Here is a 27,927-nt window from a genome sequence, read left to right as displayed (position 1 = left end):
CTTCAGTCACTTGGTGGCAGAGCTTGTGTGGTCACTGTTTGTGGTAAAGGTTCCTCTATGTTCAAGTGATTGGGACAGAGACGGTGAATCCCTTTATTCTAAAAACTTTATTATTACTGCAATTAGTGATAACAACTATTATAACACGCCACATGCTCATTCCGTGTCGCGGTTCGCCAGAATACGTCACGTGACGAGAAAATAGATACGTCTAGTCCCCACAGGATCGACAAAAGTGACGTTAGAGGGTATTTTTTGAACAGCTATTTCCCTAAGGAAATAGTTCTGACCAAATTTGGAAAAGTGGCCGGTCACGTGACCGTTGTCGTCTGCAGCTTTGCAACAATGGCGGGTGACTAGAACGTGATGTGCGTCCGGGATAGGTGACGACACATTCTCTAAAACAGATTTTCCAACATTTTCCAACATTCCAACAGCGTAGGAACTTGAACAGCTCATCGACGGAAAAGATTAAAGTGCAACTAAGGATGTCGCTAGGTATGCTTAGAATATTTTTGAAAGAAAGTGGTACCACGTACAACTGAAACCGCTGTGGAAACATCGCCCAGTAAACTTGTCACAATGGATTGTTGCGGTGCAAAATATCAAAACACATTAAAAACTATATAACAATACAACATGAGCATGTGGTGTGTTATAAAACACCTATAGCCTGGTCTTTATTCGGGCTATAGCGCTCGTCTACTACCCCTCGTAGCTGAGTGTTACCAGAAACACATCGATATACCCCTCGGCCTACGGCCTCGGGGAATAGCGATGTGTTTCTGGTAACACACGGCCCCCGGGGTAATAGACGGGCGCTATAGCCCTCATGACCAGGCAATAGGTGTTTACTGTACAAGTGGCGAATGCCAGTGATACACGTATAGTGTGAAGTACTTCATACACTGACGTGTCGAGATAACCTACAGCTTTTGGCGGGAAAGTATATTTCGGTTTCGATTGGATTATACCAAAAATAAAGAATAAGATCGATGTCTAAATACAAAGAATATACAAAAATGGAAATCTGACTTCAGGGTCTCCAAAACATTTAGAAGTCTCTACTTTTGCATAACCGTGACATTTCTCGACAGAGAAGCATCTTCCTGTCGGAAAATGACTTATCGCTGACTGACATGAAAGGAGGGCTCGTGGAATCCACTGGTGCGAAGATCATCGTTTCACGGCTATCTCGAGATTTTTCAGCCCTTCAACAGAAGAGATAAAAACATTAAGTATTGACAAACTGTCAGCGATATATAGAATTTTACTCTAAATTTATTAGCGCCAAAAGAGTCACAATTCTGATCACTTGTGTCGTGTCTGATGGAAAACTTTTATCTGAAGATCATGTTATGATGACAGAAATGTGAACAGTATGCCTTCAACGCTTAAAGGGACAAAGTCGGCCATTTTTCATTAATTTTGTTTGGTGCAAGATACTACTTATATTGTTTGACATGTTGAAAGATACTAGACAAATTAAATAAAACCATCGCGAAAACGAATTAATGGTCATGACCATTAATTCATTTTCGTGATGGTTTCATGCATCGTGTCTAAAACCGGGGTCGAATATATGCATGGTCACCCATTCATTCAGTATCTTTCAACATGTCAAACAATATAAGTAGTATCTCGTATCAAACAAAATTCATGAAAAATTACCGACTTTGTCCCTTTAATATCCTTCATCTCTCCCAGAAATTGGTTCACACGATTTATTTCTATCTGATAGACCAGGGAGTTGCAATCAAAATGTTTTTTATTATTTAAATATTTTTATATTCGGATTTTTGTAAGAAGAAAGCAGAACTACACTGATTACCTCTGCTGTAATATTTGTTTGATTGATACGGCTAGTGAGAGAGACCACTTCAAAAGAGTAATAGGGTTACCCTATTACGCCAAAGCAATTGGACAACGATTACACATCAATATGCCACAATCACAACCAAACACATTTGAAACACGAGAAGGAATTATATAATTAATAACTGACCGGCCACTGCCGATTGGAATCCAGCGTTGTAGTCACAAGTCACTTCGTTTACGATGTAGTCAGTTCTCACGTCGTTGTAGTTGTCGTTTCTGCCCGGACCGCCGACGAGGGCGCCATACAACACTTGTGGATTGGGGTCTTGTGAATTGTAGTCTTCCCAGTTACATGGTGCGGGCTTGTCCCGGCAAGAACTGTAAACGCCAAAAACGCATATATTCAACAGTCCGACATACACAATAAAAAGCGATATTTGACTGACTAAGCTTGGTTGTCAATTTTGACAGCAGCGAGTCGCTAAATTCATTCAAAGAACTATTCATATCTTTCAAGATTTACTTTGCCATTTTCACAATTCTGAATGAGATAAGTACAGTAGCTGCAAGAGAAGTTTGACGAGAAGCATATTAAATCATAATAAAATTGAAGTTGTCCCCATATTCGCTAAGAAATCTTCCAGTTTCGGCTCAAAGCTATGAAAAAATTTCGTTGCCAGAGTAATTGAATTCTTCGTTTAGTGTCCAATCAAAATTTTGAAAGGTAAGCCGTTCAAATTCATGCACAGAAAATTTTACTAAGGCAATATTACTTGATTGTTTCCATAATAGGCCCTCTAGGGTGTATGTTTCTACGAGGCGGGGGAGGGGGGGGGGGCTCGTCGTGCAAATTTTGATACTACAAAATCAAATTACCTTCTATTTACCATTTACTATTGGGGAAATAAAATTCCCGATTTTCACAAAACTAATCGATGATATATCGGCTCCATAAGCTTCGAAATGAGCCCCCGCCCGCAAATGGTAGGCCAAAAGAATATTGTAAAAATTTGAGAGTCCGAATATCTGTCCCCGAGGCGCATTCTACCTGAAACGAAATATCGTATACTGTACATGGGGGCAAACTCCATATTCTGTTGTAAACAAATTGGCCAGTTCGTTTAGAATGTGTTCCCTGGTATTTGCAAACCAGACAAGTAAACGATTGGTCAATCCTTTGTACCTGGATGCATGATGTGGTCTCTGAGGTGGATTTTCTCCAAAGCCGACGACGAAACTCCTTCCAGTATCGCCAAGCATGTAGTGAATCTGAGAGCGGGCGAACTCACGTGACTGTTGAGGCGAGATCCCTTGGTCTGCTGCCACCAGCGCCAGGAAAGCGGCATTTGCTGAATGTGGACAACAAGGAGGCGGCGCGATAGTTAGACTGATAATTCAAGAAGAACTGTATATGTAGTGTATGCGAGGTATTTGTCATTAAAATTTTAAATACTATTTTTAGCTAGAACGCGCCTTGGGGACAGATAGTCGGACTCTCAAATTTCTACAGTTCTTTTCTGATCTACCACTTGTGGAGGCTCATTTTAAAGGTCTTTCGCCATCCTAGTTTTTCGAAAATCCAAAATTTAATCCCCCCATAAAGTTAACACAGGAATGGCGGCCATTTTGAATTTCAAATATCGCAAAATGTTGGGTAAATTTGTTTCGCTGGTTCCTAACTTCGCACGTTGCCCCAGATTTTTATTGCTGATTTGGTAAGAGAATGGTTGAAAGTTTCATTCAGAAAAGTTGAAGCAACAGTTAAGTATTTCACTTTCGAGGCGCATACTACCTTCAGAACATTAGCTGTAATGTTTTACGTTTTGTTCTGTAACAAATGGAGTTTCTTCCTCTCCCTGAAGTGTGTTGAAAAGCATAATGCATAGTGCAAAATGTGCAACACTATGGTTGACAGAGAATTGACGTCAATACTAAAAGTTAAACTCAGTCATCGATAACAACATCGGACATTGCACAAATACAGGCTGCACAATACACGGACCTGATAAATTGATTACTCGGCATTTAAACATGATTTCAGGAGGTTTTGTTTCACAGACACGACAAAGATGTTAGCAAACACATACAATGCTACACTGATCAGAACCTGCAATCATGTTGGGCTAATTCACCGCAGGCTATGGTATCGTGGCCTGAACGCCATTGCTCACGTACGTTTCATTTCGACTCCGTTTCTTATTTACTCTTCACCTTCTGTCCAGTGGTTTGTGGCTGTCTTGGGTAAAAATTACGTTACCAACATTTTCAAGCTAAACGACTGTTTTGCAAATCGCTAAATTCGAACGTACTGTACCAAGACACCTTCGTCGAAGTGTCATGTGGTAAATAAAATTCTCCAGTCGATGACCAAGATACCAAAATACGTAGAATTTTTTGATGAACATGATGTAGAAGACCAGATATAAACTGAAAATGCTCACGTGTTTCATTATATATTGCAGTTATGTGTAAATTTTAACCTTTGCCACATGTTTGCAACTTCATTGAAAGTATTATGATCAACATAATGAACAATAATCACCGCCGATTAACTCTAAAAGGTCATGAAGTGTAATTAGCCGAAATAAAAATATTAAAGTTCTTTGAATGCTGTCATTGTATCACCATTTTATATAGCAAGTGTAATTACCATTGGCCAAGCCCTTCAAGCCATATATGCCGAGCTGTGAAAGCTCATTAGATATGCAAATTATAAATTAGCTGACATGAAAATGTGAAATGACTTTCGATATTGTTTTAACCAGGTACTATAATCATTAATGTACATAGCATGTTTTGCCAACTTTGATAAAGTAAATCCCAGTATATATCCCTAATAAGCAAAGTTCATTAAATATGTATATTAGGAATTGGCTTAAGTAAAAGTGCTTAATGATTGTCAATAATGTTGTATCATGGTATCTGCAATATATGTAGCAAGTTTTGTCAACTTTGGTCAAGTCAATTCAGATATATATCTCTAATTAGGAAAGTTCATTAAATATGCAAATTAGGAATTGGCTGAAGAGAAAATGCTTAATGACTTTCAATAATATTGTATCATAGTGTCTTTAATGTACATAGCAAGTTTCATCAATTTTGATCGAGTCAATTCAGATAAATATCCCTAATTATGAAAATTCATTTAATATGCAAATTAGGAATTGGCTGAAGTAAAAATGTCTTTTGACTTTCAATAATGTTGTATAATAGTAGCTCCAAATACATGTAGCAAGTTTCATCAACGTCAGTCCAGTCAATTCAAATATATATCCCTAATTAGCAAAGTTCATTAAAAGTGCAAATTAGGAATTGGTTAAAGTTAAAACGCTGAATGACTTTCAATAATGTTAAATAATAGTATCTGCAATATACATACCAACTGCTGATATATCTTGGTGTGATCAACATTTGAAGCAAATCTCATCAAATTGTGTGTAGTCGTTTTTAATGTATATCCGTTTTTTCTAAAATCATTAATTATGCAAATGAGTAAAAAGTATTCAAGCCACACCCACCAAAAACTAATCAGTTCTTGCCATTTGCTAACTGAATATATGTACCAGATTTGATTCTGATCTGACTAGCCGTTTTTGAGATATCGGACCAACAGACAGACAGACAGACAGACAGACAGACAGACAGACAGACAGACAGACAGACAGACAGACAGACAGACACACGGACACACAGACAGACAGACATCGCTGCGACATATGCTCACGTGTGTAAACACGTAAGCAAACAAGAAAGAATCTGAGCTTTGCTGGAGGATATGAAGATGGGATCCAACGGTACTTGAGCGAGATACAAGGATAACGTGACATACCAGCGTATCGAAGCGATCCCCATTGGGCCCGCCATGCCAGCCCCTTTGGCGTGTAATGTACGTTCCCGTTCGGAAACCAGCCGTTCAAGAAAGAAGAGACCGCCTGGCCATATGCAGCGTCGCCGTTCGTAGCTACATGAAGCAGAAGCTGAAATCAAGACAACAAAAGATAACCTGTAATGTATGGGAAAATGTAATAAACGGACGTATTTACTGTTAACGTCAAACGCCTGTGTCCAAGTCCAGGCAAGTTCAAATTTTATTTGCGATCCTTACCGCCCTTTTGAAATTTTTGGTCTCTCTCTCTCTCTCTCTCTCTCTCTCTCTCTCTCTCTCTCTCTCTCTCTCTCTCATTCATATATGTGAATTCTTTACCTGCACGGCGGCCGTATTATCATCCCAACTGTATGCCCAGGGTGTACCACCAAGTCCGAATTCCCCGTAGAATTGTTTAGCCTTATTGAGGTAGTTAACTTCGTCGGTGGCAAGGTAAAGCCATGTTGCTGCAAGTGCTAATTCATCACCATAACCACTGTAAGATCTAGAAACAATGATTCAAGTGTTACTTTGCAAAAACTTCATTATTCTCAAGAAATTGCTCGTCTGTATGTTCTTTCCGAACGTTACGCTCATACTGCAGATAAAATATCCGATCATTTAGAGCAATTATGATGTGATAGACTAGCCTACAATTATTACATGTATTATGTTTCTGCCCAGCCGCAATAATTGTAGCCTTGATTGGCCGTGGGGCTAGGGTTTCTGTCGTGCGGCTTGCGCCTTGCCCCAACCAAGGGTAAGGCGCGAGCCGCACGACAGAAGCCCAATCTCCACGACCAACCAGGGCTACAATTATTGCAGCTAGTTTCTGCCTGATTCTATCGTCGGATCATGCTGTGATAAGTTAGGCGATGTTAGGGCTTTGAAATTTGAAAGAATATAATGTCAGGTGATACAACATATCTGACACCTGTAATCGTGAAACGCCCTCTAACGTCCAATGTGCAAACTCTGCTCATGGCTTGTCGACTGAAAGATTGGTAAACCTGACGAACAGTGATTGAGGGACTGTTTCTGATCACAGTGCCTCTGCCACAATTGGAGGGGATGTTGACAGCTAATATCTAAATGTTGTAATCTGTCTGTCTATCATTTGTTTGTCCCAGGCATCTACTTTGCCCTTACCGGCTTTAAACTAACTTGTTTTGAACTTTAACTTTATTTTCATTTAAATTTTGATTTACTTCATTTTTGTTTCTTAAATCGAGAAAACTTATTTCACATACAATGTTCCTGCTTTATTTATCAAAATAAAAACTAAAACATACATTTTTTTATTTCCAAACTCTTTAGTTTGATTTTTTCTTTTAAAAACCCTAATTTTTGCTTTTTCAAATACTTTTGTCTTATTTTCAATCGTTTATGTTTCGATGCTACTTAATTTAAAACGAATTCCTTTTGACAAAAATCATTTGAACACATACAACTAAACACAATAATAATTTTATAATCCCGGCCCCCATAAAGGTGTACACTTACTGGTAGAAATTTCTCGCTTCCGGAATGCTGTCACTGTATTTCCCACGGAAATTGTCCGCAAATTGGAACAGACTGACGGCGTTCTCCAGGAGTTTTTCAGTGTACAGTGGATCTGTTTTGATAGATGGTTGGGAAGCTGTAAGACAACTAACTGTACATGATTTTACATGTTCAAATATAGGCAGGAAAGCGTTCAGGATGTTTTCTCTGATATTAATTTTAATCTGAATGAGAGTATTACCGAATTTTGTTGTTGTCACGGTGAGCGCAGTACATGTGCATTGGTCTATCAAATCCTGGAATCTGACATATGTGTACTCGACTTAATCGGTAGAAACTTCATGGGCGGGTGTACAAAGTTACAAGAAGGCCTGTTCTGCTTATGCGGGCGGAGAGGGGGGTCCACTAGTGTCGGCTATCTAAGTTACCCGACGACAAACCCTTTCAAGGGAGAGTTACCGTCTGAGTTGCAAATGTCGCACACGAAGTGATGTGGAAAACGGTCACAAGTTACCTGTTTCGGCAAAAGCCAAGGACGAGGCTGCTAGCGCCGCAGCGGTTTGTCCGGCGACATCTGATCCAGGCTTAGACGACGTGACACTGAACGCAGGGCGGGGCATGCTTGCTGGCAAGTCTTCAGGGCGACCCCAGTAGGCGTGGTCAATATCTCCGTTACCAACCTATATGTCAATCAATAAACATGTCTATCGACTAAAATAATGATATACCAATTTTTTGACTTGTCATACAGGAAGCAAATTTTCATGTTTAAATCTAGATTACTTATGCAGCGAAGATGTATTTCTTCTTTTAATGTGCACATATTAAATATCCCAGTAAAGTATTGGTCAAATTCATTGAAAGCCTATAAAAATAATTCTGATATATGATACACACTGACTTGTATAAAACAATCCATTAAAATTACGCATACCTCAAATACTGCTGTAATATTTAAAATCCTTATCATCATCTTGCGATATATGTGATGTTATAAGCTCGGCAACTTTACCTGAGCGTAGAAAGTGTTTTCGTCGGTGTGGCATACCAGGAAGTAGTCAGTGGCCCATCGGAGGCAATCCAGCATGTACGAAAGCTGACCGGCCTCTAGGTAGGCTTCGCGATACTGTATGAGACCCCAGGCCAGATTGGTGGCGCTCCAGGCCATGGGCAGACCAAATTTGACAAAGTCACCGGCTGGAAGAATAATAGAATTATACTTTGAAACCAAATACATATAATAAAAAACTACAACTGTTATTGCAAAGTTTAAAATATCATTAAAAGAAAATATGAACATAAATCAAAGTGATATAAGCAGCGAATGTAATACTCTATGCACACAATACATACATACATACATACATACATACATACATACATACATACATACATACATACATACATACATACATACATACATACATACATACATACATACATACATACATACATATACATACAATGCACATACATACATACATAGGCCTGCCTACCTACCTACCTACCTACCTACCTACCTACCTACCTACCTACCTACCTTCCTACCTACCTACCTACCTACCTACCTACCTACCTACCTACCTACCTACCTACCTACCTACCTACGTACGTACATACATACATACATACATACATACATACATACATACATACATACATACATACATACATACATACATACATACATACATACAGAGACAGACAGACACTGGCTTTTCCTCTGATCTGATGAAAGCTTGTCGTCATGTGCATCATATGACAGACTGGGAGCTAAAAAACGAAAAAATCTACTCATAACAATTAATTTTTTTCTCCTCACCATCAAACCATCCACCGGTAAGGTCTTCGCCGTTTGGTCCAAAATCGCTGAGAGTGGAATCTGAACGCCAGCTGATCCGATTGTTCGGAGGCAATTTTCCCGAACGCTGAGCTTCATAGAATAAGATAGATTTGTTCAAAACTTCGTTGTAGTCATATGGCCCTATCGTTCCTGTGAAATGAATAATGGTGCTTCAAGTGAGTTATCTCAATTCAGAGAGAGAGAGAGAGAGAGAGAGAGAGAGAGAGAGAGAGAGAGAGAGAGAGAGAGAGAGAGAGAGAGAGAGAGAGAATACAGTCAGACAGACAGACGAGAGCTTGTGACACAGAGCGGGTGGTGGGTGAGAGAACCATCTTTTTCTATCTTTCTTTAGAAAGACAGAAAGATGAGAACATTGAAAGTGCCAATGAAAGTAAGTTGAACTCAGTAATCAACAAAAAGTGATCTGTAGGGTTTTTTCGAAATTACTGAAAAAAAATGTTTTTGACCGGAGGTAGCGCTGAAAAGACTTGTCGGTTAATAATACCTGGATCTGTCGGTGCCGGTTCCCCGGTTGTCTCCGAGGGTTCAAAAGGGTTCAATGTAGACAAGGTCTGCATGCCGTCTGTGGATGGCGCAGCTACCGGTTTTTGTGGCATCGTTACAGGTCGCTCAGTAGCAACTGAGTGTGTTGTTGCCTGTGGCACTGCTGTCGCCTCTATGGGCTCATACGAGTGTATCGTGTTCGGATACAGGGTCACATCCGCTGTGGGTGGTTTCCCACTGATAATTTTTCCTACGATGGACATGCAGAATAGGGCTACATAAATGGTACGAGACAGTCAGGCAAAAACGGGAGAAAGTTACGGACAAACGAAAACAGACAAACAAGTCTCTTCAATTATAAGAAGCGGGGAAATAGAGCGAGGACGAACGATGACTAGCAGAGCTGAGGGAAACTGAAGCGTGTTACGAATCATTGAATATTGGCGGTAAGTTGAAAACGATGAAAATATGGAGAATAAAATCACGATCTTAATGTCGAGAAAGGTAATGAAAAAGGTAACATCGTAACGTTATATGAGCATCTTTTCTTCTTTAAGTCTTACCAGACACAAGTGTGGTCATATGTTCCTCTGTTGGCCCTGGAGAAGTCGGCACTAAAGGATGGAGGGTGGCCGGGTGGAGAGTAACGATCGCTGAGGGCGCTCGTCCACCGTAGAGCTGTCCGACGATGACCATAGACAGTGTAGTTCCCTGAGCAAGCTCTGCATTCCATTGCTTGTTCACAAATGCATATTCCCTTTTGTTGACAATCGAATCAATTTCTGCGTCCCAGATCTGTTGAGGCAATAAAATAAATTGAAGGATTGTCCGGAAGAACAACAAAGTCCCTGTCGCCATGGTCTCTGTTACAAATGCTTATGTCGGGAATGTGTAATAAAATAACTCTGCCAATTAAATCACCATGTTGAGGTAAGAGACGCGATTTGTCGTCACATATTCTGATTTATAATTACATTGTCATAAAAACCTCATCGCTGGTATGGAGTGTGCTTCTTAAACATACAGCATGGCCATTTTCTAAAAAGTAAAACGGTGAACATTTTCAAGACTAAAATTTGAGAGTCCCACGAGGTGCATTCTATCTTGAGAAATTGCTCGGAAACAGACAACCTGCTGTCTGTATTTGACCTTCAAACCTACCTCTAAGTTTTTCACCCGCTTTGAAAACGTCACCTTCATAGTCCAACCACCAGTAACGTGCCGAGAAATGTCTACCTCAAGGAACCCTTGGAAGCCACCCGGCCATGTCTCTTCGACACGTAGCTCGCCCTCAAGTTCAGCACCTGCAGTTAGGAGAGAGGGCGCAAGACTGTTGTGATCGCCTATCTTTAACTGAAGCATCTCGTGATTTACTTTTTGTGTGTGTCTTCCCCGCTCTACTTAAAAACAAACACTGAACTACTCAGTAAAGGAGGGAACAGAATATTTTGCAAGGCGTTGCGATTTTGCAATTCCTAGAATGGTAAATAAACGTGGAGGTGTAGCATAAAACCGTTCACTGGACCATTTGAAAGTAAGAAATTGGAAGCGGTAAGTCTTGAAAAAAAGGATACGCCAAAAAACACAGGGCATAACGGTATACCCACTTTGTATGACGCGTCGTTGCTCTCCGGTTAGAAAGTTTCTGTCCAACGAATCGCGTCACAGAGTGCAGCATCGCTTGTCATGTACAGGGCATAGTCTTTTGATTTACACTATTGCCTATCCCCCTCTTTTCAACACAATTGTGTTGAAAAGAGCAGTTTTTGCAAACATGTAGGTGATTTATATCGCACAGACAAAGCATATAATGCTATCACCACGTGCAGTGACTGAACAGTTTAAACTATTCTGTTAAGATTCTTAAACCAACCATCGCTTTTGTAGTGTTGATAAACAGTCTAAAGGCAACGTGACTGAGTTATTCTTTTTCCTCAATAGATTTAATTACATCACAGTGACACCGTCTCTTTCAGATGTTTGGCTGACATAGTTTCAGAATTTGAAGTTTACAAAGAGCCGTTGTCCATAGCCAAATCTCCGTGATAAGGTCGGAAGGTCGTCAACATCCCATCGGATTACAATCTAGGGGCAACTCAGCGATATATTGCACTGATTGGTAACCAGACAATGTGGTTTGATTTTTTTATTCGTAGAAGATAAAATACCGATAAAACAGCTAAAGGCACAATTTTAAAAAATGAAATTTTTTCGAACCTTTGTTCTGACTTTCCTCAATGAAACTTAGCTAATGCTTTTTCGTATTCTCTGAATAAAAATTGTGGATGGTTTGGAATGAATCATAAGCTTATGCATGGACGAGGGGAAGGGGCAAGAGATGGGTTAAAGAGACTGATACGGAATACGGAGAGAGACGGACTTGGACAGACGAAGTATACACTGACAGACACCGACAGACGGCCAGAGAAGGAGAGAAGAAAAATTTATCCCCTCTGGTGTTTTCTCAATTGTTAGGTGAATGCACGGCAGCCAGGTCATACCATCTCTTAAGTATTTCAATTTATTTTTTTAACTACAAGATTTTTTGGTCAATGACTTTATTAGTATTTCTGTGTTAAAGTAACAACAACATCAACTCGTTAATTTCCATCTTGATTGTTCTAACATGTTAATAACTATGTTTACTTTCTTTCCAAAATTAGTACACGAGAAAAAAAAACACTAATTCCAAATCACAGTATACTACTTTCACAGTTTAAGTAATTTGAATTTTAAAAAGCTAAACACATTGTCAAAAAACTTAGCTTCACCTGAATTACAAAATTTTACCTTAAAAAACAGATAAGGTCTACTTTCAGTATAAGTTAAGCAAAAAAGGCAATCTAATGAGTAAATCGAGAAAACTCTCACAAGCGACCAATAAAATCATTAATTACTCTGTTTTCTTTTTTGAACATAAATTTCACTACAGTAAATTCATTAACAAATCAACAAGATACGTTACTATACTATTAATCTTGGTTAGCTTCTCTAGGTCGTTGTTATGCCAGCTGGTTGCACCTTAAATCCACGAGCGAAAACATTTCATTTCATTTCTGACAAAGTCCATCCCGAACCCAAGGGAAAACTCTTCGCCTCGCGCCACTGCAGAAGAATACTGTCGAGTTTGTGTGAACTTACCCGATTGTCCAAGCGTTGAAGGTGGAGCGAGGGTGTTCCCAGTCCCTTCTGTTGACGGTTCCGAAACGATTAGGACCACGGTAGCTGTCGGGGACTCAACGCCATCGATGGTTCCTATAAATGACATCGTCAAAGTCGTCCCAGCTTGCAGTGTGGGATTCCAAGACTTGTTCTTTAACGTGTACACTTTATTGTCCTGACTCACGTTTTCTACGTCTGCAAGCCATATCTTCGATGGTAATTTGAAGGAAAATAGCGAAAAATTAAAGTTTTTCTTTTAAATTCAGGTAGTACGCGCCTCCAAATCGAAAGAGTTGAACTTTTGGTTAAACTTCCCTTAACGTTAATTATCAAGAGTAAAATTAAATACCATGGAAACAACTTTACCTTAAATTTACCCATATTTGAAATTCAAAATGGCTGACATCCCTGTGTTCACTCAATGGGCAAAATTAAAGATTCGATTTTCATAAAATTTAGGCGGTTGAAACTTCACTTACCCAAAGAGCTTCAAAATAAGCCCAAAACAAGTGGTTAGCCAAAATGTAGTGTAAAGGTGTGAGAGCCCGAATATCTGTCCGTAGGCGCGTGTGTCTTTCTAGCATATACAACCAAACATAGCAAACCAAGGCAGTTTACACAATCACTGAGAAGGGACGCAGACAAACGTTATCATGGGCGCCAAAGAGTGAGATAGCAAAAGAAGATTACCTCTATTCCTGTGACCGCTGCAGAAAACCTCACTTGCACGTACCAACCACCGGTAACTTCTTCTGTGATTGGGACCACGAGTTCCCCGGCGAAAGCCCCGTGGGTCGTCATGTACCCTTGCAGCGTCTGTCCTCTGCATGCGCCCATCAAAAGGGCCAAGATCGCCAAACGATGCGCGTTCATTCTTTGATCTTGCGACTGTAATGCCAGTGTCAAAACCAATGCGTCTGCTTCCGTCCTTCAAACTTTTCTCGGAAAACAACTTCTGCATAATACAGTGCGGTGCAGGCCCTTTTATATACTTTGTATGAAGATCGGCCATCGCCCTCTTATTTGAATCATAATTACGTTATGCAAATTTGCAACGAAAGGGTGGACGCTTTGTCACAAACTTTAACCCCTCAAGTCTGAAGTGAAATGCATCGATCAGCCGCGATGGAATACCCTCTCAGTGCGTATACTATATAGAGTTGTATGACGTCATCACAAGGGCCAGTCAAATTTTGAGGCTTCCTTTCGTCGGTTGTTCTCTTTGGTCTCAGAATCATCTCAAGTATGTTTGTTTACTCGGTATTTGGCATATGCAGATGGCATCTAACCTCAACAGTGCCAGGTCTGTTGTCAAGACTTTAGTCCAATCACAGTCCCTCTATCCACAGATAGACTGTGGTCCAATATATCAAAGAATAGATATTTGTTAAAACCCCTTTGTAAAAAAAGAGAAAATATCCAGCATAGCATCGACATTGTCTAGACGGAGGAATTTTCACAAATATTCGGATAATTTTTTTGAAAATGGGAAATGCATATAGCAGGTCTTACAGTCAACTTGAAGTGCCCACTGGCACGAAACGAAGTCAGCCTTTGCGTCGATTTTAGATCTTTTTACATTTTATCTTCGCCGCATCTTATGATAGCAGATGCATGAAAATAGAATGAAGGTATGGTTACGTATCACTGTATTGACATTATTCGTTCACATTCTGCTTATTCGGCTCGACTATTCAGATGTCTTATTACGTTTTGTAAAGTTGAACTCCTCGATAAGCTTCGTATATTTTATTTACTTCATCTCAGACTCTACAGGAACTTTAAGAGAGGTAATTATTTCTGACATATTTATGCATGATCCCATATTTTCTATTGGTTAATTGGTTAATTGTTTCCACGTATGCGATTGGTCGATGTGTTATCATATTATATTGATGCCAAAGGTGAGAAAACAGAAACAGGGTTGGACTTCTCAGGTTGCTTACCGTGCTGCAATAAATAGTACGTTTGACCAGTGGTCCGCGCACATAGCGAAAATATCGCGTGTGACGCTCTCCAAATTCCAACAAGCATTTTCTGTATACTCAGTGGCAGTCTAGGGCACAGACAAGGTGCTAAAAATTCTGTGTTCATGGGTATTAGGCTTTGCCATTGGCGTCAAATTTTTGTCGTTCACCAAATACAGCACTATGGGTCGATCATTTAGATCAAAAGTGCTCGAGCGATGGACGGTTAAACGATGTTATCTTGTGCATTTACGAGAAAAGTCACGATGGTGTTTTAATTTAAACCAATCCCAAACCAGACCAAAGGGTAGTCGTATGCTACCCCTACAAACGTAACACCCTGTCTTGTAGGCATTTTATCTCGAAGTGTCCCTAACGTGGAGAATGTACACTGATGACACATACAGACTTAGATTTGAGACGTGGAACGTTACGTTTGCCATCTCGTAATAAAGATTTAAAGTGGTGCTACAATCAACAACTTGGTGTGTCAGCTTCAGTTACTGAAAGCAATACCATCCACACTTGTACCTGAACTCGTATTCCCCTAACTACGGGCGTGACAAATTTGTGGAGAATCCGGGTAGCTAAGCAGCATGAATATATGATACTGAGATGTGGTAGTATAGTCAATGGGAGACAAGAACAAGAGATGGCAGAACCGGATGAAGTTCAGATGAACTAGCAGCACCATCGACTCTATGGTTTTACGTAGCGAAGCATCTCGAAGACGCACTTAAACGTATGGAGGTGAACCATGATCGAGAGAGACAGGGCGGGTAGCAGACACGGACGTCCGAGGTGGGCAATATTGCATTATTAGACAGGTTTGGCTACACGTTTAACGTGAACGTGAACGCGTAGAATTCACGTTGGCGTTGGCGTAAACTTTCGCGTGCAAAAATCCGTTTGGTTACGCGTTACGCCACCCGTTCCCGTGGCACGCGAAAGAAGAAATGATTCGGCTCGGCTTGGGTCCGCGTAGTCTGTTTCCGCATCACAGGGATAGCTCAATGGTTATCCGGTATTCCGCGAATCGACGAAGAAATTGCACATAAAAAATAACGAAAATACGTGAATATCTTTGAGGATGTCACTTTCATATATCCAACTAACAATGTGCATGAATGATTCACAGTTTATATCATGTTTTGATACCTAAAGATAAGAATAAATTTACACGCTTACAAATTACGTTAAAAAAGCTGTCTCCACGTAAATACGCGACGCCGGCTCCGTGCACGTGGAGAACGTACGCACAAGTCCATGACATCATCGCAGAAATTCGTGACATTACGCGTTCACGTTCACGTAAAACGTGTAGCCAAACCTGTCTATTATTGTGGTGCTAACGTCATGCCTCGAAGATACACTGGACGAGAGCTCGAGAGTGCACTAAAATGACCGAAGAAGTTTGAGATGTGTGTGAGTCTACAACAAGTATGACCAGCCAACGTCAGCGATGCTTGTGGTTCACCTTCCGGTCCCCTTTGTATATTCACGGACTGATTACGAATGATAAGAATCAGTATTTCAGAATACACCCACTCATAAGCTGCGACAACAAAGAACAAGGATGCATGACTTTTCACTTTCGATGAATGTATTTTCTGATACTTAGGACTTCACCCATTCACATATTAGGTTAATACTCTGGACTTGTATGCAATCAAGGCATTCCTCTTTATTTGTTTCATTGATGAAGTGTTGCAGTATTTTGTTTTTGTGTTATGAGGTACGCGTACAGGGGTTTTGGCCATTTTGTTGTGTTATATATATATATATATATATATATATATATATATATATATATATATATATATATATATATATATATATATATACATACATAACACGTGATCTAATTCCAGATTTTGGACTTTTAAACACGACCTTTAGTTGGAGCTGTGTTTGTGGTGTCAAGGCCTGTATTTACAGTAATATATTGAACATGTAATTCTTTCAGCGACAACGTACACCATCAGTGTTCATTAGCGACCATTTCTTCAATCAATAGGCGGCAGAGCTTGTGTTGCAATTGTTTGTGGCAAAAGTTCTCTATCAAAGTTCAAGTGATTGGGACAGAGAGAGTGAATCTTTTTTTTCTAAAAACTTTATTTGTTATAGCCACGGTGGAGTACTGCTACAATAAGTGATAAAAACACCACAAGTGGCGAGTTATGGCAAGTTCAAATGGTGAGTGACGCGCTCCAAGGATACGCGTACATTGTGAAGTAATACATACACTGACGTGTCGAGATAACCTACAGCTTTTGGCGGAAAGTATTTGACTTTGATCGGTTTCACTTTGATTATACAAAAAAGTAAAGAATTAGATCGATGTGTAAATACAGGCTGCCAGGAAAGAATATACAAAAATGGTAATCTGACTTCAGTGTCTAAAAAAAATTAGAAGTCTCTATTTTTGCATAACCGGGACATTTCTCAGACAGAGCTGCATCTTTCTGTTCGAAAATGGTTCATCGCCGACAGACGTGAACGATAGGCTCGTGGAATCTAGTGGACGCACTGGAAATCATCGTTTTACGGCTATCTGAAGATTTTTCAGCCCTGCAACGAAAGAGAAGGACAAAAACATAAAATATTGACGAACTCTCAGTGACAGAACATAGAAATTTATTGGCGCCAAAAGAGTCACAATTCTGATCATTTGTTACTTCTGTCTGGATTGATAGAATACTTTTATGACTCTGTTATGATGGCTGAAATGTGAACAGTATGATTTCAATACTTAATGTCCTTCATCAGGCCTGGAAATTCGTTAATGCGACTTATTTCTATCTGATGGACTACGGAGTTGCAATAAAAATGTTTTTATTATTTTAATATCTTGATATTCAGATTATTGTAATAAGAAAGCATAGCTATACTGATTACCTATGCTATAATATTTGTTCGATACGGCTAGTGCTGTACATCAATCAGAGAGACCGCTTCCCGCCAAAAAAGTCTCAATAATTTTCAAGTTTCCTATTCCATCCAACCAATTGGACACGGAAACATATCAATACACCACACACAACCAAACACATTAAGATTTGGAACACAAGAAGGAATCATATGATAAATGACTCACCGGCCACGGCCGATTGGAATCCAGCGTTGTAGTCACAAGCCACTTCATTGGAGACGTAGTCACTTCTCACGTCGTTGTAGTTGTCGTTTCTGTCCGGACCGCCGACGAGGGCGCCATACAACACTTGTGGATTGGGGTCGGGTGAGTTGAAGTCGTCCCAATTACATGGTGCGGGGACGTCCCTGCAAGAACTGCAAATGCCAAAAAAACGCATATATTCAACAAACAGGCATACAAAATAAAAAGCAATATTTAAGCTTAGTTGTCATTTTTGAAATCAGAATAGCGACAATTTATCAACAGAATGATTCATATCCTTCATGATAAAATTGAACTTGTCCAAATATCTCGCTCTGAAATAATAACGTTTTATGCTAAAAACTCAAACAAAATTTGGCCAGAGTGACCGCATTCTTCGTTTTGCGTCCAGTCAATTTTTTTAAAGGTGAGCGGTTAAAAAACACGCACAGAAAATTTTACGTAGGCAATAGTATTTGATTGTTTTTATCATCAGACCCTCTATTCCAAGGGGCCGGCGTCACCACGCAACTTTTGATTCTAGAGAAACAAATTACCCAATCTGTACCGATAATTGAAATTAAAAATGGCCGCCATCCCTGCCTGATCTCTATTGGAGAAAATAAATTCCTAATTTTCACAAAACTAATCGGTTAAAGCTTCAAAGTGACACTGGTAGGCCAAAAGAATATTGTAAAAGTTTGCAAGTCCGAATATATGTCCCCGAGGCGCATTCTACCTGAGAGCATATATCGTATACAGGAGGGTACCTCACATTCTGGTGTGAACAACTTTGCTGGTCCGTTTGGAATGTGTTTGCAGATATTTGCAAAATATATAGGTAAAAGAGAGGTTACTCCTTGTACCTGGATGAATGATGTGGTCTCTGAGGTGGATTTTCTCCAAAGCCGACGACGAAACTCCTTCCAGCATCGCCGAGCATGTAGTGAATCTGAGATCGGGCGAACTCACGTGACTGTTGGGGCGAGATCCCTTGGTCTGCTGCCACCAGCGCCAGGAAAGCGGCATTTGCTGAATGTGGACAATGAGGCGATAGTTAGATTCAAGTTGACATGTAATGTACGTGTGGTATTTCTCATAAAAATTTTGAATACTAGTATTAAAATGACAATTTCTGTAATGTTACAAGTTTTGTTCTGTAAAACAAATAGTTCCTTTCTCTCCCAAAATTGTGTTCAAAAGCGTAACACATTGTGCAAAATGTGCAACACTATCATGGTTGACAGAGGAATTCTGGTCAAAATATACGCAGACATTGCACAAATACAGGTTGCACATGAACTTGTCATCAGCACTCGGTATCTAGACATATGATTTCAGGAGTTTTTGTTTCACAAACAAGACAAAAATGTCGGCAAGCACATAAAATGATCAGAACCTGAAATGTTGATCTAATTCACCGCAGGCTATGGTATCGTGGCCTAAACCTCATGGCTCACGTACGTTATATTTCGACTACAGTTCCTATTTACTCTCCACTTGTCGTCTGGTAGTTTGTGACTGTTTTGGGGTTAAAGTCACAATACCTATATTTTCAAGCTAAACGGCTGTTTTGCATTTGCTGACTTCGAACGTACTGTACCAGGACACCTTTGTCAAGTGTTATATGCTGAATAAAATGTTTAAGTCAATAACCGAAATACTCAAAAATGAAGGAATTTTTGATGACAATAAAGAACTCGGACAAAAGGAAACAAGAAAGCGCCTGAAATTTGTTGGAAGATATGAAGATGGGCTCTCATCACACTTGCGCGAGATATAGGGATCACGTGACATACCAGAGTATCGAAGCGATCCCCATTGGTCCCGCCATGCCAGCCCCTTTGGCGTGTAATGTACGTTCCCGTTCGGAAACCAGCCGTTCAAGAAAGAAGAGACTGCTTGGCCATATGCAGCGTCGCCGTTCGTAGCTATATGGAGCAGAAGCTGAAATCAAGACAACAAAAAACCCGGTAACGTATGGGAAAATGTAGTAAACAGACGTATTTACTGAAAACGTAAAACGCCTGTGTCCAAGTTTCATTTAGGCAAGTTCCTGTTTTACGTATGGTAGTGTTTAAATTTAATTTGCGATCTTTACCGTCTTTTTTGTTCCAATTGAAGTTATTGTTCTCTCTCTCTCTCTCTCTCTCTCTCTCTCTCTCTCTCTCTCTCTCTCTCTCTCTCTCATTCATATTGGTGAATTCTTTACCTGCACGGCGGCCGTATTATCATCCCAACTGTATGCCCAGGGTGTACCACCAAGTCCGAATTCCCCGTAGAATTGTTTAGCCTTATTGAGGTAGTTAACTTCGTCGGTGGCAAGGTAAAGCCACGTTGCTGCAAGTGCCAATTCATCACCATAACCACTGTAAGATCTAGAAACAATGATCCAAGAATCACTTTGAGAACTTGAGTTTTCTCAGGTAATCGCTACTTCCTGATAAGCTCTTTCCACATTGTCAGTCATATTGCAGATAAAATTACTAATCATTTAAAACAGTTATGATGTGAAAGACTGGCCTGCAATTATTATTACGTTTCTGCCTGTTTCTGTTGTCGGATCATGCCGTGATTAGGCGATGTTAGGGCTTTTATGGGAAACGAAACACAGCTAGGTGATAAAACTTCATCGAAGACCCGTCATTGCGAAACGCCCTCTAACGTCCGATGTGCAAAATGTAGTCTTGGCTGGTCCGTGGAAGGATTAAATTATCTTATGTACACTTACTGGTAGAAATTTCTGGCTTCCGGAATGCTGTCACTGTACTTCCCACGGAAATTGTCCGCAAACTGGAACAGACTGACGGCGTTCTCCAGAAGTTTTACAGCGTACAGTGGATCTGTTTTGAAAGATGGTAGGGAATTAACTGTAAGAAACCTAACTGTATATGATTTCATATGTTCCTCTATTGACAGGCAAGTGTTAGGATTGATGTTTTCTTCGGTTTTCATTTTCGTCCGAATAAGAGCTTTCATTGCTATCCATGCCTGTGTGTCAATTTCTTAAGAGGAATTAATCGAAATTTTTTGTTGCTGTAAGCGTAGTAGGCCTACATGTGCATTCGTCCCCTGAAATCTGACATATGTATAATCGACTTATTCGGTAGCAACTTCAAGGGTCGATGTACAAAGTCACAAGAAGGCCTGTTCTGCTTTTGGCAGTCCACCCGTGTCGGTCTCTGTAGGTTACCCGACGACAAACCCTTGCGAGGCAGATTTACCATCGGCGTTGCGAATTTCGCACACATCTTCCCCGTCGAAGTGATGCGGAAAACGGTCACAAGTTACCTGTTTCGACAAAAGCCAAGGACGAGGCTGCTAGCGCCGCAGCGGTTTGTCCGGCGACATCTGATCCAGGTTTAGACGACGTGACACTGAACGCAGGGCGGGACATGGTTGCTGGCAAGTCTTCAGGGCGACCCCAGTAGGCGTGGTCAATATCTCCGTCACCAACCTGAATATCAATCAGTAAATATGAGTATTGACTACTTTTCATGTGTAGATCTATTCTATTCATGTGTGTGGTCAAGACTTATAACATCTTTTAATATGCACACGATCTCTCAGAAAGAATTGGCCTAATATATTGAAAACCTATAAAATAATGTTCATATATGATACGCATAGACTTACACTTGTCTTTCATAGTTACAAGTAATGTATGCCCCGAATTATGCTAAGATATTGAAAAACTTCATCATTATCTTGCAATGAATGAGATGTTCTAAACTGGGCAACTTTACCTGTGCGTAGAAAGTGTTTTCGTCGGTGTGGCACTTCAGGAAGTAGTCAGTGGCCCATCGGAGGCAATCCAACATGTATGAAAGTTGACCGGCCTCTAGATAGGCTTCGCGATACTGTATGAGACCCCAGGCCAGATTGGTGGCGCTCCAGGCCATGGGCAGACCAAATTTGACAAAGTCACCGGCTGGAAGAATAATGGAATTACGCTTTGAAATCAAATACATACAATTAAAAACTACAACAGTTATTGCAAATTTTAAAAGATCGCTGAAAGAAAATGTGGACCGTAGAGACATGCAACCATTTGCATATTTTGGGACTTGCGCTTTCAACAACGGGGGCTTTTCACTCCATAACACATCTCCACACTAAAATCAAAGTGATATAAGCAGCGAATGTAGATACACTATACATACATACATACATACATACATACATACATACATACATACATACATACATACATACATACATACATACATACATACATACATACATACATACATACAAACACACATACATACATACATACATACATACACACATACACACATACATACATACATACATACATACATACATACATACATACATACATACATACATACATACATACATACATACATACATACATACATACATACATACATACATACATACGGACAGACAGACAGACAGACAGACAGACACACACACACAGACAGCGGATTTTCCTCTTCTCTGATGAAGCTCTTTGTCATATGCATATGACGGACTGGGAGCTTAAAAAATCGAAAAGGGTATTCAAAAAAAAAAATTTCGCTGTTCTCACCATCGAACCATCCACCGGTAAGGTCTTCGCCGTTTGGTCCAAAATCGCTGAGAGTGGAATCTGAACGCCAGCTGATCCGATTGTTCGGAGGCAATTTTCCTGAACGCTGAGCTTCATAGAATAGGATAGATTTGTTCAGAACTTCGTTGTAGTCATATGGCCCTATTGTTCCTGTGAAATGAATAATGATGCTTCAAGTGAGTTGTCTCAATTCAAAGGGAGAGAGAGAGAGAGAGAGAGAGAGAGAGAGAGAGAGAGAGAGAGAGAGAGAGAGAGAGAGAGAGAGAGAGAGAGAGAAGAGAGCTTACAGTCAGACAGATAGGGGATTGCGAGACAGCGGGTGGTGGTTGAGAGCACTATGTTTGTCTATCTTTCTACTGACAGATATGAGGATGAGAACATTTAAGCGCAAAAGTGAGGTGAATTAAGTACTAAGTAAACCAACAAAAAGTGCCTTCTATGATTTTTCCCCGAAATTACAGAAAATTGCTTCTGAATGGAGGCAGCGTTGACATGACTTAATAATAATACCTGGATCTGTCGGTGACGGTTGTCTGGTTGTCTCAGAGGGTTCAGGAGGGTTCAACGTAGACGAGGCCTGCCTGCCACCTGTGGATGGCTCAGGAGGGTTCAACGTAGACGAGGCTTGCCTTCCATCTGTGGATGCTTCGGTTACCGGTTTCTTTGACACCGTCACGGGTCGCTCAGTGGCAGCTGAGTCTGTTGTTGCCGGTGGTAGTGCAGTCGTCCCCATGGGCTCGTACGGGTACATCGCGTTCGGATACAGAGTCACTTCCGCTGTAGGTGGTCTCCCACTGATAATTTCTCCAACGATGGACATGGATAGGGTACTTCCTTGGGCGAGCTCGGCATTCCAGGCTTTGTTTTGAAGTGAATAATCTTTATTACGGTAATTGGATATGACGTCGGCATCCCAAATCTATTGGAAAATAGATAAGCGACAACGGATCTAGTATTATAAAAAACCAAAATCCATGTATTTCTGTAAATTTGCAAATATTGGAAATAAAAGGATGAAACTCGACTCGGAGAAGAATATTGTTTCGGAATTACGTTAAGCTCATCTAGCCTTGCAGCCTAGTGATTTGCACTCCTAAATCCTAGAAAACTTTACGAGTACCTGTAAATTTTTCACTCTTTTGGAGAACTTCACTTCCATGGTCCAGCCGCGAGTGACGCGCTGCGGTACGTAAACCTCCAGGATACCCTCGAATCCATTTGGCCTTGATTCAGTGATTTTCAAAACGCCCTCAAGTTCAGCACCTGTTCATGAAATCGAAACAGGGAGGCCAGTTCAGACACGGTGACAAAATGTCAAGACGCTAGGTAGCTTTCATGGATGTCAGTCGATAACTGAATTTACCAGAAACAACTTAGATGCAAGACAACGCTGAAACTAACCCTCAGACAGTGATATTGTTCAAACTCTTCTCCCTCTTAATTATTTCACAGGAGGTACTAATTGATGTGGTTTGCGAAGAAGGAGAAAACAATTGACAATCGGCCGGCAGGCAGGAAGATAGACAGAAAGTATAGACAGACAGGCAGGCAAGCATGCAGGCAAGCAGACAGGCAAAACAATACACAGTTGGGATACTAAAGTTTGAAGGGTACGAGACAGTCAGATTGACATAACAGATTGCAGACTGAGAAACACTGTACATAGTATACTGTACTGGAGTACACTGTATACAGGCGAAAACCAGAAAAAATTACAGACATACCAAGACAGACAAACATCTATCTTTACTGATGATAATTTAGAGGTACGATTCGTAATTATCAAAGAATAAGGGAAATAGAGCGAAAAGAACAATGATTAGGAAAACTGAAGTGTGTCAAGAATATTGACCGGAAAGCAATGACAACAAGGGGAATAAAATTCACGATCTCTAGTGTTGAGAAAGGTAATGGAACAAGTAACAATCATAATCGCTTTATGATAATCTTTTTTCTTTGGCTTTACCAGATATAAGTGTGGTCATAGGTCCCTCTGTTGGCCCTGGAGTTGTCGGCACAAACGGATGAAGGGTGGCCGGGTGGAGAGTAATAATCGCTGAGGGCGCTCGTCCACCATAGAGCTGTCCGACGATGGCCATAGACAGTGTAGTACCCTGAGCAAGCTCTGCATTCCATTGCTTGTTCACAAATGTATACTCCCTCTTGCGGACAATCGAATCAATTTCAGCGTCCCAGATCTGTTGAGACAGTAAAACAGAATGAAGGATTGTCCGGAATAACAACAAATTCCCTGTCGCCATGGTTACAAATACTTAAAGATGTCATAAAATACCTCTGCCAACCACATTGTTGAGGTAAAGAGATGCGATTTGTGATCACAATTCTGATTAATAATTTCAATTTTGATTAAAAGTCAATTGTTTTGGAATGTGATTCGTGACCATATTGTTACAGCAAAACGATTTTCGAAAGAACTGCCATGAGACGGTGAACATTTTCCTGTAATACTCCAAGAGCTTTAAAATGAGCCCCACAGGTGGTAAATCAGAAAAGAAGACCGATATCTGTCCTCCGAGGTGCTTTCTACTTAAGACAGTGTTCCGAATTAACCAGACAACCTGCTGTCTGCATCTGCATATGATCTTCAAACCTACCTCCAAGTTTTTCACCCGCTTTGAAAACGTCACCTTCATAGTCCAACCACCAGTAATGCGCTGCGGTATGTATACCTCAAGGAACCCTTGGAAGCCACCCGGCCATGTCTCTTCGACCCGTAGCTCGCCCTCAAGTTCAGCACCTGCAGTTAGGAGAGAGGGCGCAAGACTGTTGTGATCGCCTATCTTTAACTGGTCAGGCATCTCGTGATTTACTTTTTGTGTGTCTTCCCCTCTTTACTTAAAAATCAACACTGAACAAATCTCGGTAAAGGAGGGAGCGGAATATTTTGGAAGCCGTCGCGATTGAGCAATAAAATGGTGGAACGTAGATGTGTACCATAATACCGTTCACTAGACTATTTGAAAATAGGAAATTGAAAGCGGTCAGTCTGAAAGAAGGGAATATGCAAAGCTTTTAAAGATAGGGCATAATGGTATACCCACGTAATATGACATGTTGTTGCTCTCCATTTGGAAAATTTCGGTCTAACCATACTGTTTCTCTACTGTCTATGGTCTAACGAAACGCCGCGTCACAGAGTGCAACATCGCTTTTCATGCAGGACAAAGTAGTTCGATTTATACTATTCCCTATCCCTTTTTCTGGCAAGGATCACGGTCCCTCCACAAAAGGGCCGGGACCGTGCTAGGAGTATGGAGGTAACTCCATGCGACTGATGCCGTGGTGCTAATGATACTGGTAGCAACCGCTACCCTTTGACGTCCCAGTCATGCGATGTGCTATTCAGCTCTTTGCACAATCAAACACAGCCAATTACGATGCCACTTCATTCGGACTCTGAGCTTGCTAATGACTGGGATTTGCACCCTGATTAGAGCATGAATTTGAATTAAAGCGCCGGGGACAATTTCATATACGCGGAGTAATTAAAGCTGTTTTGTTCCTCACGATAAATTTGGCCAGCGAGGTTTGTAGAATTGACTAAATGACCTCGCTGCTTGATTCTTCTTTTGCAGTTTGTTAGTGTCCAATCACTACAAATGCGTTGAAAAGAGCAGTTTTTGCCAACAGATAGTTAATTTATGTCGCGCAGACAAAGCCAATCATGCTGTCACCATGTGCGGGGACCAAACAGCCTAAACTATTCTGTTCATATTCTAAAAACAAACCATCCCTTTGTAGCGTTGCGGCTCACACAGTCTCAGAGTTTGGAGTTTACAAAGAGCAGTTGTTCATAGCATAATCTCCGTGACAAGGTCGGAAAGTCCTTAAGATCCCATCGAATTGCAATTTTTGGTAAATCAGCTATAGATTGTATTGAGTACTAACCAGTTTTCGAATAGCGAGACCAGTAGTTTGATTTTTTGCCGTTGATAGAAGATAAAACACACGAGAAAACACAGGCGCAATTAAAAAGTTTTTCGAACCGTTACTCAGACTTTTCTCAAGGAAACTTTTGACAACGCTTTTTCGCATTCACTGAATAAAATTGTGGATGGTTTGAATGCATGATATGCATGGAAAGAGAAGGGCAAAGACAAACAGACAGATAGACAGACAGAGAGACAGACAGACAGACAGACAGACAGACAGACAGACAGACAGACAGACAGAGACCATAATTTACAACTTGTGGTCTTTCGCAATTGTCTGGTGAATGCATATCATCCAGGTCATAGCCCCCGTTATGCAAGTCGACTGCAGCTCAAATCTTCAAGCGAAAACATTTCATTCCAGACCGAAGCAATCCCGAGCCCCGAGAAAAACTCCGCGCGTCGCGCCACACAGAAGAAGATGGCTGCCGAGTTTGTGTGAACTTACCCGACTGTCCAAGCGTTGGAGGTGGAGCTAGGGTGTTCCCTTCTGGTGGCGGGCCCGACCCGAATAGAACCACGGTGGCTGTCGGTGACTCAACGCCATCGATGGTGCCCCTGAATGACATCGTCAAAGTCGTCCCAGCTTCCAGTTTGGGATTCCAAGACTTGTTCTTTAACGTGTACACTTTATTGTCCGGGCTCACGTTTTCTACGTCGGCTAGCCATATCTTCAATGGTAATTGGAAGGAAGAAGGAGATAGAAAGTTTTTCTTTTAAATAAAGGTATAGTATATGCGCCTGGAAATCGAAAGACTTGAACTTTTGCTTATCATTGTAAACTTTCCTCGTTAAAACTATTCTTTTTCAAAATCAAGAGTAAAAACCGGGGGTCAGCGTGGCATGGGATAAATTTACCTCGACTTTACCTATGTACGAAATTCAGAGTGGCTACCATCCCTGTGTTAACTCTGTGAGCGAAATTAAATTTTCGATTTTCATAAAAATTAGCTGGCGGAAACTTTAGCCACCCCAAGAGCTTCAAAGTGAACCATGCAAAATGGTAAACCCAAAACTTTTGTAAGAATGTGAGGGTCCGAATATCCCCAAAAGGCGCATTATATCTTAGAGCACTTATTCGCTAATTTTTTACAACCAACACATCAAACCAAGATATTATACACCACAAGCACTGAGAAGGGAGGCAGACAAACGTTATCATGGCCGCCACGGACTGAGATTGGAAAAGAATATTACCTCTATTCCTGTGACCGCTGCAGAAAACCTCACTTGCACGTACCAACCACCGCTAACTTTTTCCGTGATTGGGATCACGAGTTCCCCGTCGAAAACGCCGTTCCACGGGGATTTGGTCGTCATGTACCCTTGTAGTGTCTGTCCGCTGCATGCACCTATCAAAAGGGCCAAGATCGCCAAACGATGTGCGTTCATTCTTTGATCTTGCGACTGTACTGCCAGTGTCAAAACCACTGCGTCTGCTGCTGTCCTTCAAAGTTTTTTCGGAAAACAACTTCTGCATCTACGGTGCGGGGCAGGTCTTTTTATATACTTTGTCAAGGGCTAATTATCGGTCATAGCCCTCTTATTTGAATCAGAATTACGTCATGCAAATTTGCAAAGAAAGGATAGACGCTTTGTCACACAGTTTTACCCCTGA

General features: G+C 40.8%; 1 protein-coding gene across 2 annotated transcripts; it reads right to left on the bottom strand.

The window, feature by feature from the left end:
* Positions 1–88: 88 nt before the first annotated feature.
* Positions 89–27,927, bottom strand: LOC139147578 (uncharacterized). 2 transcript variants are annotated; one of them, XM_070718706.1, is made up of 15 exons: positions 27,507–27,798; positions 26,758–26,980; positions 24,972–25,114; positions 24,323–24,554; positions 23,477–23,619; positions 22,867–23,275; positions 22,336–22,506; positions 21,524–21,708; positions 21,069–21,234; positions 20,509–20,620; positions 19,990–20,155; positions 19,577–19,724; positions 18,644–18,809; positions 17,760–17,950; positions 16,758–17,233 (listed from the first exon to the last, which is right to left on the bottom strand). In XM_070718706.1, exons 1-15 carry the CDS (start codon positions 27,699–27,701, stop codon positions 17,199–17,201), a joined length of 2,685 nt encoding a protein of 894 aa, XP_070574807.1. In that variant the 5' UTR covers positions 27,702–27,798; the 3' UTR covers positions 16,758–17,198. The 2 variants fall into 2 exon arrangements, with proteins under 2 accessions (XP_070574808.1, XP_070574807.1); XM_070718707.1 differs by lacking the exons at positions 16,758–17,233; positions 17,760–17,950; positions 18,644–18,809; ... (8 more) ...; positions 24,323–24,554; positions 24,972–25,114 and adding exons at positions 89–1,211; positions 2,006–2,196; positions 3,002–3,167; ... (7 more) ...; positions 10,097–10,328; positions 10,695–10,837 and having other exon boundaries at positions 27,507–27,927.

Source organism: Ptychodera flava, chromosome 13 (genome assembly GCF_041260155.1).
Source record: "Ptychodera flava strain L36383 chromosome 13, AS_Pfla_20210202, whole genome shotgun sequence".
In the NCBI taxonomy this organism is placed as follows: Eukaryota; Metazoa; Hemichordata; class Enteropneusta; family Ptychoderidae; genus Ptychodera; species Ptychodera flava.
This window is presented reverse-complemented; position numbering and strand designations above follow the sequence as displayed.